This window comes from Peromyscus leucopus, chromosome 1, assembly GCF_004664715.2.
Source record: "Peromyscus leucopus breed LL Stock chromosome 1, UCI_PerLeu_2.1, whole genome shotgun sequence".
Taxonomy (NCBI): Eukaryota; Metazoa; Chordata; class Mammalia; order Rodentia; family Cricetidae; genus Peromyscus; species Peromyscus leucopus.
The window spans coordinates 27,054,809-27,075,934 of record NC_051063.1 but is presented as its reverse complement, the minus strand read 5'-3'; the positions used below and the strand labels follow the sequence as shown (position 1 = coordinate 27,075,934).

The following is a 21,126-nucleotide window of genomic DNA, read 5'->3' as shown; positions in this document are numbered from 1 at the left end:
CTGCTTTTGTTGGCCTTTTTCTTGTTTGCTCACTCTGAGTTGGGGTGGTCTTATATAGCCCCGGCTGTCCTCTATCTCTAAAGTACTGGGAAAGCAACTCCGTGCCACCACATCATGTTGGATTCAAAGATTCTTGGCCACATGTGAGTTTCTTACTTCTGTGGTACAGAGGTTTTTCATATAGATTTTGCATTATATACAGACCATACATATATACTTCCGAAGTCAGATAGAGTAGACCCTACATTATACACAGAATATGGATATGTGGTATATATTGTGTATTTATACTCAGATAATAGTGAAATTGTCTTGAAATTGAGCAAAAGATCTACTTTATTTAATTCTGAAACTAGTATTTGCATATAGGAAAAAAAAAAACAGAAACAAATCAAAAGGGTGTTGGGAAAAGTTAATGTCTCCATGCAAAGGGCTAGCCATTTTCTTCAGAAATAACTCTACCAGTCTCTTCTCTTCTTTTTAAAAAATTTTTATTAAGAACTTTTCTATTCATTTTACATACCAACCACAGATCCCCCTCTCTTCCCTCCTCCCAACCCCCAGCCTTCCCCTGCAACCCACCCCCCATTCCCACCTCCTCCAAGGTAAGGTCTCCATGGGGAGTCAGCAGAGCCTGTTACATTTAGTTGAGACAGGCCCAAGCCCCTCCCCGCTGCACCAAGGCTGCAAAAGGTGTCCCATAGTAGGCACTCAGCTCCAAAAAGTCTGCTCATGCACCAGGGATGGCTCCTGATCCTACTGTTTGGGAGCCACCAAAACAGTTCAAGCTAAACAACTGTCTCCCATATCCATAGGGCCTAGTCCAGTCCCATGGGGGCTCCTCAGCTATTGGTCCACAGTTTATGAGTTTCCACTAATTTGGCTGGCCATCTCTGTACATTTTCCCATCATGCTCTCAATGTCCCTTGCTCATAGAATCCCTCCTCTGCCTCATCGATTGGACTCCTGGAGCTCAGCCTGGCACCATGAATCTCTGCATCTGCTTCCATGAGTCATTGGATGAGGGTTCTATGATGACAGAGTTGGTCAGTTCAGGTACTCCCTCAACTATTGCCAGTAGTCTAAGGTGGGGCCATCCTTGTGGGTTCCTGGGAACTACCCTAGCACCGTTTCTCCCTATCCCATGATGTCTTCATTTATCATGGTATCTCTTTCCTTGCCCTCCCACTCTGTCCCTGTTCCATCTTGAACTTCCCATTCATTCCCTTATGTTCTCACGCCCCATCCCTTGCCCTCCATTACCCCCTCTCACCCACAGTTTGCTCATGTAGATTTCATCTATTTCACTTTTGCTGGGTGATCTATGCATCCCTCTTAGGGTCCTCCTTGTTAGCTAGCTTCTCTGTAGCTGTGGGTTGCAGTTTGGTTATCCTTTGCTTTACATCTAGTATCCTCTTATGAGTAAGTACATACTATGTTCTTCTGAGTCTGGGTTACCTCACTCAGGATGATATTTTCTAGTTCCATCCATTTGCCTGCAAAGTTCATATAATTGTTTTTATTGCTGAGTAGTACTCCATTGTGTATATGTACCACATTTTCTTTATCCATTCTTCAGTTGAGGGGTATCTAGGTTGTAGTCTTGAATTCACTAGCACAGGAGACCACTTCCTAAATATAACACCAGTAGCACAGACACTGAGAGCAACAATTAATAAATGGGACCTCCTGAAATTGAGAAGCTTTTGTAGGGCAAAGGTCATGGTAAATAAGACAAAACGACAGAATTAGAAAAGATCTTCACCAACCTCACATCTGACAGAGGGCTGATCTCCAAAATATATAAAGAATCAAGAAACTAGACATCTTAGGGTACTCTTTTCTAGGTAGCCTCCCTGGAGTTGTGAGTAGCAGTTTAGTCATCCTTTGTTTTACATCTAGTATCCACCTATGAGTGAGTAAGCCTCTGTGTTTACTTGAGTGACATGAGTGGGAGAAATTTGTTTCGAATGCCGGCCAGTCGGAACATAGGAAAACTTCCAGCTACACGTCATCATTCATCTTAGTGCATTTTGGATTTAGATCTATCTCTATCTGTCTGTCTGTCTATCTATCTATCTATCTATCTATCTATCTATCTATCTATCTATCTATCTATCTATCTATCTATCACCTATCTATATTAGGTATTTATGCAACACATTTTCTTACCACACTAAATGTGGACTGTACCCTGTTCTTGTTCCTATGCTAGCATCTTTGACTTCACTCATGACCTTTTTAAGGCTGGGGAAGGGCCTGAGAATTCAAACCATTAAGTTCCTAGATGCTGATGTAGGACAAGGCTGTGAGCACCAATGACTCAATCCAGCCATATCTGCTCATCTGGGTAGATGCAAAAGTATGGTAGAATTTTAAATAGCTAATATATAAAATCTAAAAATTCTCAAAAAATATTAAATGGAGAAATGCCTCAGCTCTTAAGTGGAGGACCTGAATTCCAGCAATCTATGTCAGGAGGCTCATAAACACCTGTAATTCCATCCCCAAGGGATCTAATGCCTCTGGCCTCTAATACCTCCGGACCTGTGCCCTGGAGCTGAACAGTTTCAGGAAAGGGGTTCTGGTTTGTCACTGTCCCCGTGATATCTATACTCTTATACTTGCCTTGTCATGTGTCATAACCCCATGGCCTAACGTGTGTGGTGTAGTCACTAGACTGCTGCTCATAGCACTGGTGAGGACATTTGCTGGGTGAGCCTCAGTCTCCTGTGCTTCTACTATTAACAAGGGTACAGCAGAATCTGAGTGACATTATAGCAGCTATAATCTTTGCTATGCTCATTTCTTTAAAATAATTCACCAACTTTGGTATTAATAGCACTAACCAGACATTATCTTGAATTTGACCACCACACAGCAAAGTTGAAAACACCTAAGAAATTTATGATCTCGTTTTCTGCCATGAATCCTGGCATATGGTGGGATTAACAAGTGATAAAACCACTGAACATTTAAGCATGAAACTTTAGTGTGTAAGAAATATGAGAATATGAAGCACTTTGAGTTCAAATAGTTAATTGTAAGCAACTGTATATTCACAAAAGATAAAAGTGTGAAAATGTGTTATGCAAGTTTACTTGAGGAAAGCATAAAATGTGAACATTTGGATGTATCATTTCTCAGACAGGAACTGAGACAAAAACTACCATGACCAAAAAAATGACCACTTCATGCCGCTGGCTTTCAGCTTCCAAACTGCCCTCAAATGTCTTTGTCTGTGCAGACTGAGAGTAAGACTAGGCTAGGGCTAGCTATTAGGGAAACAGACTAGAGAAAACACACCATCAAAGAGAAGGGGCAGGTTAAAGACCCTGCAAAAACCAAGAACTATTAGAGTAGGAAAGAAGATACGCCGCTTTGCAAAGAAAGTTCTTGCTCTATAGGGGCCCGACTGACACCTAGGAAAACACATGATTTACATCTCCAAATCTAGACTCTAAATTCTAGAGCTTCACAAGTGCTAGATGCACTGCTAGCTACATGTTCAGACACACATGTGCATTTGCAGGTACAAGAGCCAGTCTCTCTCAGATGGAACCTCAGATGGACAGGTGTACATTTAGATGGCCATGAGACATGTGGCCTCAGTCATAAGTGGAGGTAAGTGGTTAGAAAAATAATGTGTTTGCCAACCCAGCTGACTCTTGGCTACAATTTCCTCCAGAACCTTGTGTCTTCTTTGCCTGGGATGTAGAGAATAAATGAAGTGGCAAAGATTGCCTGGGATGTAGAGAATAAATGAAGTGGCAAAGAAGAAGAGAGCCCTTGCCATGGGCCTCAACCTGAATACCAGCCCTCTGGGGTTCATGGCAGAGTGTATATATCTCCACATTGCTGAAGAAAGCTCACTCTTAAGTTCTTAGAAACTTTTCTGGGGCTGGCTCAGGGATAAAAGGGCCTGACAGCCTGAGTTTGATCCCCAGAGTCCATGTAAAAGCTGGTTACAGTAGTAGCAGCAAGTGTCTGTATCTCAACATGCCCCTATGGAAAGAAGGGAAGGATCTATACACATGCATGCCTATGAACATGTTCTCCCCCAACACACACACACACACACACACACACACACACACACACACACACACACACACACACACACAGAGTAAGTTAAAAGAAAAGGTACTTGACTTCTACATGACTGTTCAGAACTACATTCCCTACAAGGCAGGTCTGGAGACCTTACTGAACACTTGCCCTAACACAACCTGTCTCATTATCAAGAGATAATGAAGAAGCCTATAGAAGTGCATGATAGGAACAGCTTTATCTACAATAAGAAATTCTGATGACTGGATTAAGTTTAAACACTTTAATCAACTATAACAAATCAATTATCATATATAAAAATTCTGACTCATGCATCAGATTACATAAATTATACAACTGTCACATTATACAATGTTTATATACTTTTGTACCTGCAAAAATGTATATGAGTTACTAAGCATTTACTTAAGAAGGTAGGGATAATACTCTTCGATTATAAATAATGCTTACATCATTCAAACACTTGCTAGGAACATTTGTAGATCTGCAGCATTTTTTTTTTATTCCTCACAATACATACAATCTAGAAGCTCCAGAAATTAAAAGGCTCGAATGTACCATTAGGTAACAGATTTCAAGTCCATTGTAAGGGTTGATTTTTTTTTTTTTTGACAGAGAAAAGTAAATGAAATAAAACGTCAACTTTAGTTTAATGCTTGAAGAACTTCTACACATCTTATTAAATACATCAGGAAGCCCTTCATATGCAGATTAATTAGTGAAGGTGCTACCTATTGCATATTAAATACTTCCAAGGACAGCATCTGGATTATTAAAGTTATAGATCTGTGAAAATGGGGGCTTTTGGTATGTGCTGACAGACCCTCTCCAGCACCACTAGGAGCTTGCAGTGCAGTCTTTCCCTCTGTTGGAAAGAGATCAAATGACTGGGCATGCTCACACCTCACCCATACACGAGTGACACCTACTGCACCTTCAGGAAGATGAGCACACAGATGGCAAGGAGTTTACGCCTGCTTCCCTAATCCAAGGTAAGCTGCTTTTATGTTTTAGGGGAAGTAACGCTATCCAGGAAAGCAAAAGCTTTAGTGTAACAGTTACTATAGATACTTAGCGTCAGCAAGTCTTCCTTTTTATTTTTCATTTAAGATTCTCCTTGTCAAGAATAAGCACTCACATGGGGTGGGGGTTGGATGCAGCAGGAGTGGGTAGGATGGTAATGGGGACATGAAAAAGCAGGGCTGTCACTAATGAGCTTATTTACTTAGGTTTCCACTCATGAAACCCTTTTAAATACAAGGTGACATTTTCACAGCTGGAAAATTACAACTAGATCTTGATTTACTGCCAAAAGCAACACACGTAGTTATGTATAATCTATGAATGATGCTACATTCATGGGAAGAGAGAAAAACTAGGGTCGATGCAGAACACAGCAGCAAAAGGCAATGCTTCCAACACTTACACCAATGGTCTACACAGCATCTTATGTACAAGTCTAAGCAATGACCTTGGTGTTCGAGGAGCGACACTTACGTCTCAGTAGACAGGTGATGTGGTAATACTGTCGCTGAGTTTAGAACTGGGAAGAGACTGGTTGTAAAATACTGTTGTTGTTTCAAGAAATAGTTTAATTATGTAACAGAAGTGTGTTAGCTTAAATCAGGCTTGAGAGAAGTGTTGATTCTGTGATTTTAAAAAATCTTCTTGTCAGTAGAAGTGATTTTGAGCATGTATTTTTAGGCTAAAAGTAGAAATAAAATGTCCTTAAAAATCTATTGTGCATGCACTGTTTACTGAAGCATACATTTTATTTCCACTTCTAAGTTAATAAAAAGATAAACCACTAGAATATTCTGTGTCACACTTGGAAAATGAACCAGTCACCTTCCACACCCTCTTTCTTCAGTGCCCGGCTCCCGCTTACACTCAGGCACCACACACGCTGTGTTCACTTGTTCACTTCTAGGTTCACTGTGTTGTCTGAGGATGAAAGCATTACGTTCACGAGTGAACACAACAGTTTACAGAGTGTAAATGGCTACTTTTTATTTGTCTTAGACTTTTGTTTTTAATTTAGGAACAGTAATCATTCCTCAGATAAACCTCACTGCCTACAAGACTGCCACTGGACAAAGCTTCATTTCAGATTCTGAAGAGGCAAAGACCGGTTCAGCCTGGCCAGTCACTAAGGGCAGATGAGTACACACACATGGATTCTTATGGAGGCAAAAACTACCATATAACTTAGTTCTCATAAAAGGAGGAACGGCATTGGAACCATGCTTTTCAGATGAGACTTATGGAAGACGTACTCCCAGGATAGAGTCAGCAGACAGCTCAAGGTCACTCTAGAAAGGACGTACCTGGCTCACGCCTGTCACTGCACCTGCAGACATCCGTCACACACTGAAAACACAGGTCTGGGTTCTTTAAAGAGTCTCAACAATGCCATGATGAAAATATGCTAAGAATTTTAAGAATTTGGTAACATCTAATAAATGTTAATTTTTAAATGGCACCATTTAAAAAATAATATTTACCAAGATCTCACATGGGAAAATCAAATCTACACTAGACTTTGAAGTTTATTACAGAATCACTTTAGTTATAAGTAGAAGGAAATTGATTTTAAAAGGCCATTTTTCCTTCTCTAATTTTAGAAAAGTATCTAAGTTTGTATTTGGGAAAAAATTCACTTCAAAACCCATGTTTTCTAGAAAACCACAGAAACTCAGAAAATACAGGTAACAAGGGATTTCGTGACTAAAAAATATGAAAATCGGCAAAACTATAATCTCTGCTTTCATTTAACTTTCAGTGAAGTCTTACTAGAGATAAATATCAGAAAAATGCAATTCACTATAGGGCTCGAGAATATCCTCAGTATCAGTCTCTGTATGCAGGCAGTCTTTTCATTCTCTATTTAAAAAGTCAGTCTGTTTCAGAGTGTTTAGATCTGAAAGGTTAAAATACCTGCAGAAGATCAGCAATATTCTTTTCTCATTGCTTTTCATTTTAAATTTCAGGATAACTTTCTACAAATACTTCCAGCTGATCCACAGAGGGACCACCATTCTATGGAGGCGGGCTTAAACGAAGAGCCCGTAATTGGGTGACAAACCAGTTCCTCAAGGGTGGACGTGGGGTGCTCGGGTTGTGACGCTGGTGAAGGGCTGCTCTCAACACTCACTGCCACAGTGAGTTTCTGATTCAGGGCTCAAAGGCAACCATCTGTTCCACTACTAATGAAATTGAAACCAAGCCCTTCGTTCCTAGAACTTGCCGTTGCCTTGGGTTATCAGGCAACGGACAACCAGCCCCCACCCCCAGCTCATTTTCAGTATAACTTTGTTGTCTTTGTTCACGATCTACAGTAGAAAAACTGTTCTAGCCTATCTCCTGCTTATACTTCCCATAAACTCAAACACCAGAGCACTGGTTGAAGGAATCTATGCTTCTGCAGAAAGAATAAAGAACCCTAAATTTTGTCATTCCTTGAAAAAACTTGAGATCATCACATTTTGGGGCACAGGACTTTTGGGGAGGGGTGGTGTTGGAGGCTGGAGGTGGATGTAGTGAATCCCCTCAAAATCAGGGTTCAAAAAATCAGAAGTGGATTGAAGCAGCTTAGCCACTGAGGTGGGGTGGTCCTGGTGACAAGCAGTCCTGGGTATATACTGCAAAAGCGCATATTAAACTATAAGATTGGTGTCTTAACCTTAGAGGCAACCACTTGTTTTTAAATGTCTTAAAAACACATGTGTATATGAGGTATATGCATGTACTTTATACACAGAGACACTCAAACATACATAGTCATAGATATATGAGGAACCTGGCTTTTTTTTAGTAGTGTTTTATAATGAGTAGTGTTCCTGATGCTAAATGTGTCTGGACTGACTTCTAAGAATCCAACAATAGTATCAATTCTGCTTTATGGAATCTATTCCTGAGGAATAACTCATGGGATGTTGAAGATATTTCCAGGCCTATGGCAGACAAGGGTCCAGAACAAGCACCCAAGTGATGCCACAGAACTCTTCACTCATCAGGACATGGCCCGTTCAGTCTAGAGTGATTCACTCACTACAAAGGTCACTCTAGATAACACCTGTGAATATGTATAGGACCAACAACACCTTTCCTAATGATGGAGGGGAGGAGGTGAAACCTGACAGCGTGGTCTCCTCTGTAACACACTCCTCCCTCCATTCTCCCTCCCTCCTCATGCCCTCTCACTCTCTTCTCAACTAGGAACACAGTCCTGCTGTCTCCACTAGCTATTGGTGAATTTGCCAGCTTTCCTGGATGGCTCGTAGGGCACTCGCAGGATGCTGGGTGTCTCCTCCATCACCCTGACAAGGAGGTTGTCAATGTAGTCCTCTAGTTCCCGGATGTGGGTGTCCTTCCTCCGAAGAAGTTCTTTGTGCTTCACCAGCTCCTGCAGCACCTCTTCATAGGTCAGACTGCGGTACCCAGCCGTGGCATCGAAAGGATTGTTGTCCTGTAATGAAATGCAGACTTGCTTTAGCAGGCAGGACGCAGGGACAGACATTAAGAGCTACTCAGAATTTCATCTTCTGGTTTTGCTGAGGCTCATAAAGTTTCTTTCCAGCCATAGATAGAAACAGGGTATCAGTTCTCAGGTGCCAGCTAGTTCCACAAAGAAAAGAGAGCAGACAGACGAAGCCTGATTCAACTCTGCACCAGAAATTCCTTCTTACACTGGGAACAACTTCCAAGTGCAGAGCCTGTCCATGCCAGTGAGGACGAAACCACAACCAGAGGCTGAGGTATGGCTCAGTGGCAGAGTACTTGCTTAGCATGCAGAAGGCCCTAGGTTCCATCCTCAGCATGCTAGAAGGAATGGATGGCACATGCTCTATAATTTCAAACTACAAGTTAGCCAATGTAATGAAAATAGGTTAAAACTAAACATCTGTAGGGATTTAGACAAAGGACTGGCAAGAATCTTTAGAAACTGCACATATAGACACTGCCCGTACAGACACTGTGTTCACAGAATCACTCCACTAAATTCAGATTCCCACTTCCACCTGGGCTTTTTACTGATGATGGCTATGAGAAACAGAAATACAAACCTGCTTCTCTAATTTGTTGAAAATGATGAAGGCACCTGGAACTAAACCAATGATCATGGTCCATGGACATAACTTCTATCTTAGCTGATCAACAAGGTGAGCTTTTTTCCCTGAGTAATGGATTTTTCCATTTCCCATAAACCACATTCATTTGTTTGATGTTGTTTCCATTTTTTTCTCTGTTATCAGGAAGCTCAGAGCTCAGCTACAGCCACATGAATACTATGGTCAGGACAGCTATATGGCCTCTCATCTCACTTATTTATTTAGCTAACAATATTCTAGTGGCCAAAAACCAAAAAAATCAAGCAAAAGCATAAACATAATTAAAAGATATTCTTGCTTTAACTTGTTTTATTTTAACAGTGTTGTGACAACAAAATCTGAGGAAAACAACTTGTGAGGATGAAGATGGGCCCTGTAATACTCCCTAGATCCCAGTGCCCTGGGATTTAGATCTCCACTGTGTATTTATCTTGATACAAAACAGCACATTTTATGCCTTGAAAATACAGTTCTATCCCTAAACCCAGCAATTTAGGATGATTTGCATCACTGTGAGCCAAAACACTTCCATTTTGCTTTAAGAAAATCAACTAAAATATGAAGAAAACTAGTTTTCTTGTTCCTAAGGCTGGACTCAGTCTGTCCAGCAGAGGATGGGTGAGGCCTGGGAAATGCAGAAAGACGCTTGTTCTCCCATTTTCAGCATCCTCTTTGCCTGTTATGTGTCTGGAACTTTTCCATTAAAGCCAAAGCCAGAACTTCACCATATACTCCTACTGTGAGACCCCAGGCAGAAGCTAGAGTGACATCCCAGTCATCGAATGTGCCCCCTTCTTCCGGGATATACACACTTTAGGCTGAGAAGCTTCTCAAATACCCAAGGCCTCAGGGCTCAGATGGTGACAGCCTGCAACAGGCTTCACACTCTCTAGACAGAAATGGGCAGTGTGATGGGCATGAGCAGTTAGCAAACAGGGCTCAAGATCTAGTGGCCTGCCACAGGCCAGAGAGTCAAGACCAGAAACAAGTAAGAGAGGCTCTGGTGATACCCATTGCACCATCAAGCATGGGCAGTGTCATTCTTGAGGACCTCTAGCATTTTTCCTAAAGGAAAAATACCACTGAAGGTTTCTAAGCAGAAATGAATCACTTCTTGGCTTTTCTGCTATGATCAACTGTAAAGCAGAAATATCTTTGAGGCAATGTTCCAGGAAACTAACATGGCAACTATGGGTAAGATTGTCTGGGGGAGCAGAGGCTACTTCCAGAGCTATTAAAATACTGAAAACATGAATTTGGATGCTATAAAAACCTTAACCACCTCCATAACGCCATGATAAAATATGCAAAGAATTTTTAACATTTAATAAATGTTCATTTAAAATGGCACCACTTAAAAAAGAATATTTACCAAGACCTCAAACAGGAAAACCAAATCCTTTACTAGATATTGAAGTTTATTATAAACTTACTTTAATCATAAGTCAATAAACATAATATTTAAGAGAAGTGGGTTTCAATTCTGAGAAATACTTTAAACAACTTATTTTATTTTCCCTTAGCAAATAGGAAAAGTTGAAACTTTCTGAATTAAATTACTTGTGCCCCAACATTTCAAATGCTGGTCTTATAAGAATAATTCTGAGGTAAGTGCTAGCTGCCTCCTGTCTTGGATCAGCTAAGCCTATAACATAGTATATTGGTCATCATTTGTTTAGAGGTAATTATAAATTTGTTAATTATATTCTCATAAAATATACATTGTATTATGCATTTTTCTATAGTAAATACAAGACAAATTATAGAGATATTTTTGATTTGTCAGAAATAAGATAATCTTTGTACCTTAGCACAAGTACTAGTGTATAAAAATGAGGCCAGAGTCTTACAGCCCTTATTTGGCGAGTTATCTCCAACCCCTTCCAACTCCAGAATTCTGTTATCTACTGACTAATTTTTTGTCTGAACTGCATTTTAAAATTTTAAATCCAATTCCTGTGATTTTACTTCTCTAACAAAATATTTACTGGAAAATCTGAGAATCACGGGGCCCATGAAATTAAACTAAATGGGCTATGTTACTTACAGGTTGCCAGATTTATGTTGTTGTTTTTTAATGAATTTAACATAATGGCATCTGTTAAAACTCTCTAATTTTAATCAAATTATATATAAATACAATGATTTTTCAAATTACAAGTGATGGCATACATTAAAAATCATTCACATGGTTACATTTAATACTGCACTAATAATACTAGTTTATGTCATTAATATTTTAACATTTATTTAAGGAAGACAAATGACATGTCAAAATGTTCCATTATAAGTGGTCTAAATGCCAGGACAAGACTCATCTTAGTCTCACAGGATCACCATTATTTATACTGTTCAATACTTCACAGCTAGAATGAAAAATACACACACATATTCTTTAGCTCCTTCACCCTAGTCTACTTCCTAGAAATGAATTTCTGTTATTAGTAAAGTTTTCCTGTCTTCTTTTCAAGTGGATATTTTACCCAAAATTCAGCCTCAGGTTTCTGAACAGGAAAACACCTTAGAGACACATGTACTATAAACTACACTCTGGGAAAGAATAAAAATAATTAATATAGCTCAGCTGTGGCCAGATTTTACTCAATATTTGAAAACCATGCAAATTTTCTAATTTTAGGCTTAAAGTTCTTAAACTGACATATTACTACACACACACACACACACACACACACATTTATAACTTCAAAGGAAGCAATAAAGATTAATATTAACTAATACAAACAATGTTAGAATGTTTTCTGGTTACAAAAAATAGTTTGCTTAAAGAGGAATAATACTCTCAAGCAAACACAGAAACAGTGTTTCAAAGGTACATTTACTACTATCTAGGAGAACCTGAAAACTCCAACCTTGAAACCAGGAGAGAGCAAATGCAGACTGCAACAGGGCTACCACGACTTCAGTATTCATCCTCACATTTCACAGCACACGTTTTAAGTGGTTTTCCTATTTTGAAATTTAATATAAATTTTCCTTGTCTCTTTTCTTTCACAACTAATCCTTTCTCTTCTCTACTTCATGTCTGCTAAAAGTAAAGTCCCTTACACAGACACAAAGATGGAGGACTGGGTAAGAGAGGAACAGTCCTCTATGAAGTTTTTAATCAGAATGTTAAATAATAGTAAGAGTCATGTGGAAGATTCTCAGATTAGCTATTTTTACCTTACACACAATCTAGTCTTTTAAACTAGGATATATATATATACATATATGTATATATATATATATATGTAAATTTTACAATATTTAAATCCAGACAAAAGCAAATTATCATGACTCAAAATAACTGAAGATTTAAAGAAAGGTTGTCCTGGTAACCAAATATTGGTGGGGTTCTAAGTGACATCCAAGGCGACTGGGGGAGAGAGAGGGAGGAGATGAAGGCCTGGTGTTCTCGGATCATCTCATTATTGTCTAATGAGGAACTCTGCTCTGGGAACATCATCTCAGCTACTTTCACATCTTTTGTCCTCCTCTCTTCATCTCCCTTTCAGTTCTTAATTAGGCCTTAAAGAGCTCACACTGCCCTTTCAACTGGCTACTGCTCCTGCCTAAACACCGAGCCTGCAGACAGGTGTTGGCACCAGCATGGCCGACATACAAACCTAATTACACAATACTCCATCCAGAAGGAGAGAAAATAACTTGGTGGATGGCTATTACTAGAGAACTTCATGTAAATTACTTCAAACATCTTATAATCTTCAACATAAAAATTGTTCAAATACGTCTCTTGAAAACTAGTCTGTAAGGACGCTTTCTCCTCTTAATTGTATCTTGCAGTACATTAGCAACACCTAGTAATCCTTTAACTGTCATTTAGAATAGTTAGATTCCAGAGAAAAATAATCACACATCAAGGATTCTTTTATCACCTTTAAATCCTTGAACTAAAACAATTTTCACATTTTATTCTTTAAAGATTTCTGAGGATGTTTTAACAGCAATAAATTATAAGATTTGGAAAAGTATATCTACAAGCACACAGAAATTGTAATTAAGGTTACCTAATAAACAATAGCTACATATTAAATCGATTTTTGATGTTGCATTTTGTTTGAGATTAAGTAACAGCCCAGTAGAATTCATTTCACTATCTGATCAAAGGCTGACTTCATATAATCTGACATTGCTTCAAGACTGCCATATTATAAAGACTTAAGTATTTATGAAACATCAAAACTTAAAAATCATTTACATAAAATAGCAAAAGCATTATCTAAAGTCTGTGCATCTGAAGTGTCTTCTACCATTCTCTAGACACACATCTGCACTTAAAATGGTTTATAAAATAAACTGTAACCCCACCTTGATTTCTTTTAGACAAACAATATACTGGAAATTGTAATATGCAATTGCTAGAAAATATTTAAATACATCTGGATCACACACATTAAGGACAGATGGTTGAAACCACCAGCCTCTTTCTGTTACTCAGTAAGAATGTAGTTTTCCAGTAAGAATAACTGCCTTCATTTTTATAATGTGATTTTTCTCCAGGTCAACATACTTAGAACACTCAGATGCAACTGAACTTTCCTGTACAATCCTGAACTGCAGATAACAATAAAACAAAGTCAGACTATCTCAACAATCGCTGCAAACTACATACATCCATTTAACTGACTGCTGCCAATCCTAGGATAGCTCCGGTTTGGGTCTGACTTAGAAGGTAAGTATCCTGAAGTATCCATCCTTCTAAAGCCTTGCCTGGTAAACTCTGGTCTCTTACCACACTGCTTTCCTGATGTATATTACGAGCAGCTTTGTTTTATATTCGATCCCTGTCCAAACAACAAATGTCAGTCTACTACTACAACTATAATGTTGACTCTGATATACAGCTTTCACATTGAGGTCACAAGTTATAAACAAACATGTATATACTGGATAGACGTTGACTGTAACTACATCAGCTTGAACTGTCTCTAAGCACACATAGAAGTCACACTCACTTGTACAATAAAGACAAAGTCTCAGTTTCACTTTCTTTTTTCTCCCCAAATCACCACAATGATCAATATTTCTGCCACTAAGGAGGTGATTTGGGAAATGTGTGCTAAGGAGAAGCCAGGCTTGCTCTCTGGTGATCTTGTCAACTTACCGGGACTTTCCTGAGGTCTTCACTGCTTGTTGGATTCACATGAAAACTAAGTAATAAAGCATAAAATAAAGGTTAAATGTGGCACAGTCTGTACAGTAAGAAACAAAACCAGAAACATTTTAGGCCACACTGCAACATGTCTGTCTAAAGTCCTAGCTTAGGTAAGTGAGATTCAATTAAAAATGTAGAAAGCAAAACAGTATTTACTTAACATCCTTAAAGCATTTGCAGGTTTAAACCATCAAAGAAAATCCTCCAGTTATCAGAATCAAAGAATCATCAATCTTAAATACATAGTTTCTAAATATCTTTAAACATAGTGACTTTGCCAGCAAGTTTCTTCATAAAAAGAGTTCTTATAATATATTCCTCATCTTATATAGACATACCCTCAACCCTTTTGATATATTACTGTGGAAAGCTAAGTAAATTTAGGTTTGGAAAGATTATAAAATTAAAGAACTCAGGCACCCGTTGTTTAAAATGTCAAACTGTCAAACTGTATTGGAAAAATTAACTTTCAAACCTTACCTTGCCAATGAGAATGAGTCCACAGTGGCAGAAACTATTTCTGTCATTAATGTGATTCTAAGTATCTAGCTCCCAAAACTTAGAAACAGACCAAAACAAAAGAGATCTTGTTCATTTGGAGACATCACAGCAGAATGCCACAGCCACTTTCTCCTTTGAAATATGCCCATTAGGAAGGAGACTGCAACCACCCCAGAGAAGCTCAACTTCAAAGCCTTCTGACGAGTAAATATTTCATCAGTGCTCTTCCACTTTAAATTGTACCCAGCATCTAAGACACTTATCTCCAGAACAGCTACAAAGCACATTAATGTCCTAGGAGTCTTTTTATTCCACATACACATATTAAAAAGAAGACTTAACTATAAGACATATTTTCCATTATCTGCATACTACATTTAAAAAAAAAAACAGATTCCTCTGAAGACTTAAGGAATTCGCTTTTAAAACCTTGACTATGTGACAGAAAGTGTGGACACTGGAAATCTTGTCTGGAACACATCCCTAATTATAGGTCATGTTCCACATGGCAAACCCTAAAAGGCATGATGCTTGCAGGACCACAGCAAGAAAATTTCCTATGTAGCCATGGTACACTTGTTATGGTACATGTACACTCAGGTTTGCACATCCAGATCATAAGAACTGGGTGTGGACCTTTCCCTGGAAGAGAGCCTGTGGAAGCATTTTAACATTGCAGTGAGGCTGAGTGACCAGGCAGACAACCATGAGACATGGGCTGAGCCCCTGCAGTGTACCACTGACAGGCTTATGTGGCTGCCACATTTCCCCATCCTTGTATGTCACCATCTGCATGGTGTTCTGCAAGGTCCTTTAGTAGTGTCATAGAATCATGCACGCCTCAAAACCCTGACAAGAAATGAAACAATAAGAACAAACCTACAGTGCTGTACTGTGGTAGCAACTACTGATAAGTAGTTTCTTGCTTTCTCCAGTTCTCAATCTAAGCTAGTGGAATGAAGGGGCCAGTGAGAGTAGTGTCTCCTTGATCCATGACCTTATACATGCTTCCTGATAAGCAGAACACTGCACTATACCCATATCCACTGGTGGACAGTCCCATGGGCATCACTGCTTACACTCAGGGGTACCAGAGAAAGGGTCAAGGGCTCTGGAGCTGTGGCTTTACCCCTAAACCGGCTGCTTTGTGACCTTGAACAAGTTACTTTCACTGTATCTTGGTTCCTTCACCTGTAAAACCATGATGGTAAAAGTGTCTCTCAAACAAGACTGCTATGAAGAGAACATGAATGGACTAACTCAGAAAACAAAGAGCAGAAAGAGCACGCTCTGTGCATGATTTCATGAATGTCTCAAACTCTTTATCAAAATTAACTGTTATTTTCCTGCCAATTAAGAGGGCAATGTTGTACCATATTCTATCTTCCATAACTTCATTTTAAAAACAAGGGAAAGTAGGCAATGGGTATGAGTCCTTCCACTGCTGACTGGTGGAATCTGGCTCCGAGATCTGTCCTAGCTGGGACACCAGCCCTATGCCTTTGTGAGTGCTGACTAGACTGCCAAAGCCTCACACAGGCATTTGGATTAAATGGCCAATTTCACTTCATCATGGGATAAAGCCTCATTCACAGGATGGAGGGGTAGGGTATCCTAAAATTCTTAGAGCAAGTGTGGGAAAGTCATGTTCTCTCCTTGAAGAAGGCCTGTTTTGTGGGAAAAGCAGGACTGACAGAGAGGCTTGGCTGTCTAGAAGAGGGCTCTGTGGAGACTTGGGGAGAGCAATGTGTGTTAGACAGTGCCATCACTACAGGACTTTGGAGCACAAACTGCAGGGGTAAGATGCTCCTGAAGGGTTCTAAGGCCAAACTCAAGGACCTCAGACCTTATCCATGAAGCAGTAAGTGCATGTTTCCCAACAATATTAGTTTCCTCTCAATAAGATAGCAATTATCCACATTTGAGGCTCTGCTCTACTCTGTTCTACTCCAAGAATAAAAGACCATGACTGTATCTAGTCAATGGTCTGTCTCAGGCAGAAATCAGTGAACTGAGAAATAACAGAAGCATGGGCATTATATTATCAAAAGGATTTTTAAGGAACATATTTAGATCACAGATTTTTATCAAAAATCACAAACCAATATGCAGTGTTGAGTAATTTTTGCTCAGGAAGCTAAAATGAAACTCAAGGACCCGAGAAAGGGCTGAAAACACTGTAAGGGCTAAAAGGGCGAGGTACTCAGGGCAGCAGCCCAGTCCTACCTCTGTACCTGAGCATGTACATGGGTGTGAGCTTGTCTGTGAGCTGAGGTCCCCATTCTACACCATGTGCTGAGAAGGCTCCCACATTGGTATTGTCTGAAATCCAAAGGCTGAGCCCTCCATTGTGGTCTGCTTTGTATACACACACTGACGTGTCAAACACATGACCAACTCAGTCATTCATGACTGCCTTTTTTTAATCTGTCCTTACATGGGAGAAAAAAGAGTTAACTGAACTGGATTGAATTAGTGTGATGCAAAATAAAATGTCTCTATTTATTGAAGTGTGGCACCAATTTGTGATATCTGTTTCTTTGGACTGGTGTCCTCATGTCAGACAAGATATTGAATAATACAGTTTGACTGCTCAACTGAGCTGCTGACAAGTTAAGGATTTCAATCAGGTAGAAAATAAACCTGGGTATGTTCATGATGAAGAGGAAGTCTATATGAACTAAACTCCAGAATTGAAGTTTAATTTTAGAAAAAGACTTAAGGAAGTCTGAAGGAGCCACAGGATCCTAAAGTACTTTTTAAACAGATAAAGTATTTTAACTCATATTAAGCATATGAGTTAATAACATATTTTAAATAGATAAAATGTCTTAAGGTTAACATAATCAAGTTTTCAGGTAAAAGTATCAATTTTTTATCTGCAAATTCATTTTAAAATTCTGAAAAATGATCTTAAAGTTAGAGTAAGGAGTAAATAAATAATTGAGTAGAAATTGAAGTCTGTGTTATACTAGTCTTCCACACATAGGCACTAAAAATAAACCTGTCCATATGAAGTGATGGACAGTTGTTACAGTGGTGATTTAGGCTTCCGGTGGTACTCAAAATGTTTCCTTCTTAAAGCAAACACATTCTTTAAAGCAGGAAGCTCTAAGAAAGGGGAAGAACTATTCAGAATGTTAAAGCATGAAGCACTTTTAAAGACACCAGAACACCTGAGAACAAAGGTCTATTATAAGCAGATACAACTATGTAACCTCCAGGCTTCAGGATGGGAAACCTTCCAAGCAGGAGGCTATCACTGCATGGACCACTCTTTCCAAAGCTTAGGGAGCATCTCATACTTCCTACTCTCTTTCTAAACACCATCACTGCTCAAATGACAAAGTCTACTTTGTCCTACAGCTTTCTGCATTTTCCATTTAATATGTGAATCCAAATTATTGACAACTCCACAGATGTGACACCTGGCAGGAAGAGGAGGGCAGTTTCTTTAGACACTGGTCAGTATCTTACTATGTGAATGAAGCAAGTGTAACTCTAAACTACCAAAGGAGAACTTCTAACAGCAATTACTTTCCAAGGTCAGCATCCTATTGATCCTGTCCTTTAAGTGAAGGGAAAAAACTCTAGGGACCCAAGCTTCCCTCAGTGGCAAGGGTGAGTGGGAAGAGGTACTACAAGAAGCCGTCATGCATCAGTAAATCTTCAACATGTATAAGAATATGAGAGAAGCATGCTTCACAGCATTGGACTGGTATATCCTGGAGAGTAGAATACGGACACCAGCCCTCACAGCAAAAGGAAATTATTCTTCCACACTCTGTAATCCCCACACTCCCAACATTGCTTCTTTGATGACAAACTTCTTTTACCAGGGCAATTGCCTCACTTTCCAATCTCTCCTTCCATTTCACCAATGGCTACTCTTTCTTTTTGAGACTTTTTTTTCTGTTCAGCATGCCAGCCTGTTTCCACCCACACTCACAATGCCCCTTTCGTTGCCACCTTCCTCTTTCTGTCCTTATGTGGGAAATGCCAGCTACTTCCTAGGAATGTGGCCAGACCTCTCTTTACTCTGCCTCGATGGCTTCACATCTCCTGCTACTTTAGCTGCTGCCACATCATGGATGAATGACTGAAATCTTTTTCTCTACAAACACAACTTCTTTATCCTCTAGAATAATGGGCTTACAAATGTCTTGCTACAGATTCAGAACAAGAACCCTACCTGCACCTCAAGGTGAATGTGCCTAAACTATCTACCCCTTTGCCTTTTCCATCAACTGTCTCCTGGGCACCCAAAGTGAAACAGTCTTTAGCTGGCAAGTCCCATAAATCCATCCTCCTTGGGACTCTCAGCCTAGATCACATCTCCTTGCTGCTCACGTGTGCTACCTTTCTGATCATAGGAATATGATCACACCTCTATTCACCCCATCTTACCCAATCTAGCCAAGGCTCTGTTGGCAATGGAGGTATCTCAGATGCAAGTCTAACTTCATGACTTAGCTGTCAGAACCTCTGGATTGGATATTCTGCTTGAATAATGATAAATTCTTTAGCCAAAGTTTCAATCCCACCACATTTTATTCAGCTATCTTTCCAGTACTCAGTGCCCAAGTACAAGCCACCTAACTATTCAAAATTTCATATTTTTAACTTTCAAAAAATTAACATTAGAAGAACAATAAAAGAAATTAGCATGGCTGTTTTATACAGCAAACTGAAGCTCAACATCTGCCTTTTCTGAATCTGGTCTCACCCCAGGGCTTCCCATGCCTCTTTGCTGGAAGCCACTTGAAGGAATCATATCTCATTAACCTTTCCAGCCTTACCTCTGCCATGATGTCTAAGGCATGGTAGGAACATAAAATGTGGATGCTGAATGACTTTTTAACAATTTGTAAGAGCCAGGATGGTTGGCTGAGTAAATCAATGGTAAGACAATACAATGTCCGCCAACAAGACAGCAAGTCCCCAAGGTACAAAGAAAACCCTTTTCCTAAATAACAAAAGTTACTTATGTTCATATCTGAGAGGATACTAGTAGACTGTTTTCAGTTTTTTTTAAGATGGGAAGATATATTCCGGCATTTACAGCTATGTCCTGGTTGGCTTTTGTCAACACAAGCTAGAGTCATCTGATAACAGAAAACCTCTACTGAGAAAAAGCTGAATAAGACTGTCCTGTAAGCAAGCCTGTGGGGCATCTTCTGGATGAATGCGCATCTTGGAGGCCTGCTCACTCACTGTAGGTGGTGCTGCCTTCTGGGCAGGTGGTACTGGGGTATATAAGAAAGCAGGCTGAGTAAGCCACAGGGAGCAAGTCAGTAAGCAGCATCCTTCCTGTGGCTTCATTTCCTGCCTTCAGGTTCCTACCCTGAGTTCTTGCCCAGCCTTCCCCTTCATGGGGAACTATGAGCTCTTTGCTAATAAACCCTTTCCTCCCCAAAATGCTTCTGGTTATGGTCTCTATCACAGGAACTAAAAAAAAAAGGTAAACCAAGACAAACTGTTAATAAGAGTTTAAATAAGTTCCAAATTAATGGACTTTAAATAAAATTAACTGGTTGGCTTACGAGCACACAACCTGCCACCACTTTACTATCTGACCACACTACAAACCAACAGAAGAACCCCCGGTAAATTCTAAAGAGCTATTCCTGTGCTTCTTATTTCATGCTCCTGAATGGTTTCACACTAAAGGAGTTCTAAAAAATTGTTAATGATCCTCTTCCCAAAGCTCAAAAACAATTTTTAATTGAAGTAGTCAACGAGATTCTTTAGTAAGCACATTTTAATTATAATTATGTCTGTTACACAGGCAAATAAAGCTGAGGAGACAAGATGAAACAGTATTTTTATTTCTTTCTTTTTAGGAAAAAAGCAAGCAATATCGGATTAAGTCAAATTAATGACAGAACAGCACCAGGAACTACATGCTCTCTCCTGGGACTGGGCACACCCAACCCTCCAGTGACAAAACAGAACTAAAGCAGAAGTGTCTGTGGGGAGTAACAGCAATCTGCTTATTAATATTCTCATGAGGTATCTTTTAGGAGATCTCAGAGGCAAGACAATTAAAAACCATGGTCAGTAACACCAAAGGTCATGGACAGCAAATCTAGACCAGCAGCATTTCTATAATGAATCCTCACTGCTGCTGCTGCTGCAGGAAGACCTAGAGCATGAGGACTTGTAGATATCTGCCAAAGAAAGGCAGGCTTCGAAAACTTAATAGTCAATCAAATTTATTAGCCATTTTCTCCTGCTGAAGAAAGCACTTGGAATTATTTTATGTCT

At 39.5% G+C, this 21,126-nt stretch overlaps 1 protein-coding gene across 2 annotated transcripts in view; it reads right to left on the bottom strand.

Moving 5' to 3' along the window:
* Positions 1-4,318: 4,318 nt before the first annotated feature.
* Rab11fip2 (RAB11 family interacting protein 2) overlaps positions 4,319-21,126 on the bottom strand; it is a 39,060-nt gene continuing 22,252 nt past the window's right edge. For both annotated transcript variants that reach the window (XM_028881005.2, XM_028881006.2), the window contains 2 exons: positions 14,308-14,353; positions 4,319-8,539 (listed from right to left, as the gene is read on the bottom strand). In XM_028881005.2, coding sequence (XP_028736838.1) covers positions 8,312-8,539; positions 14,308-14,353 — 274 coding nt within the window. In that variant the 3' untranslated portion in view covers positions 4,319-8,311. The remainder of the gene's footprint in view (positions 8,540-14,307; positions 14,354-21,126) is intronic.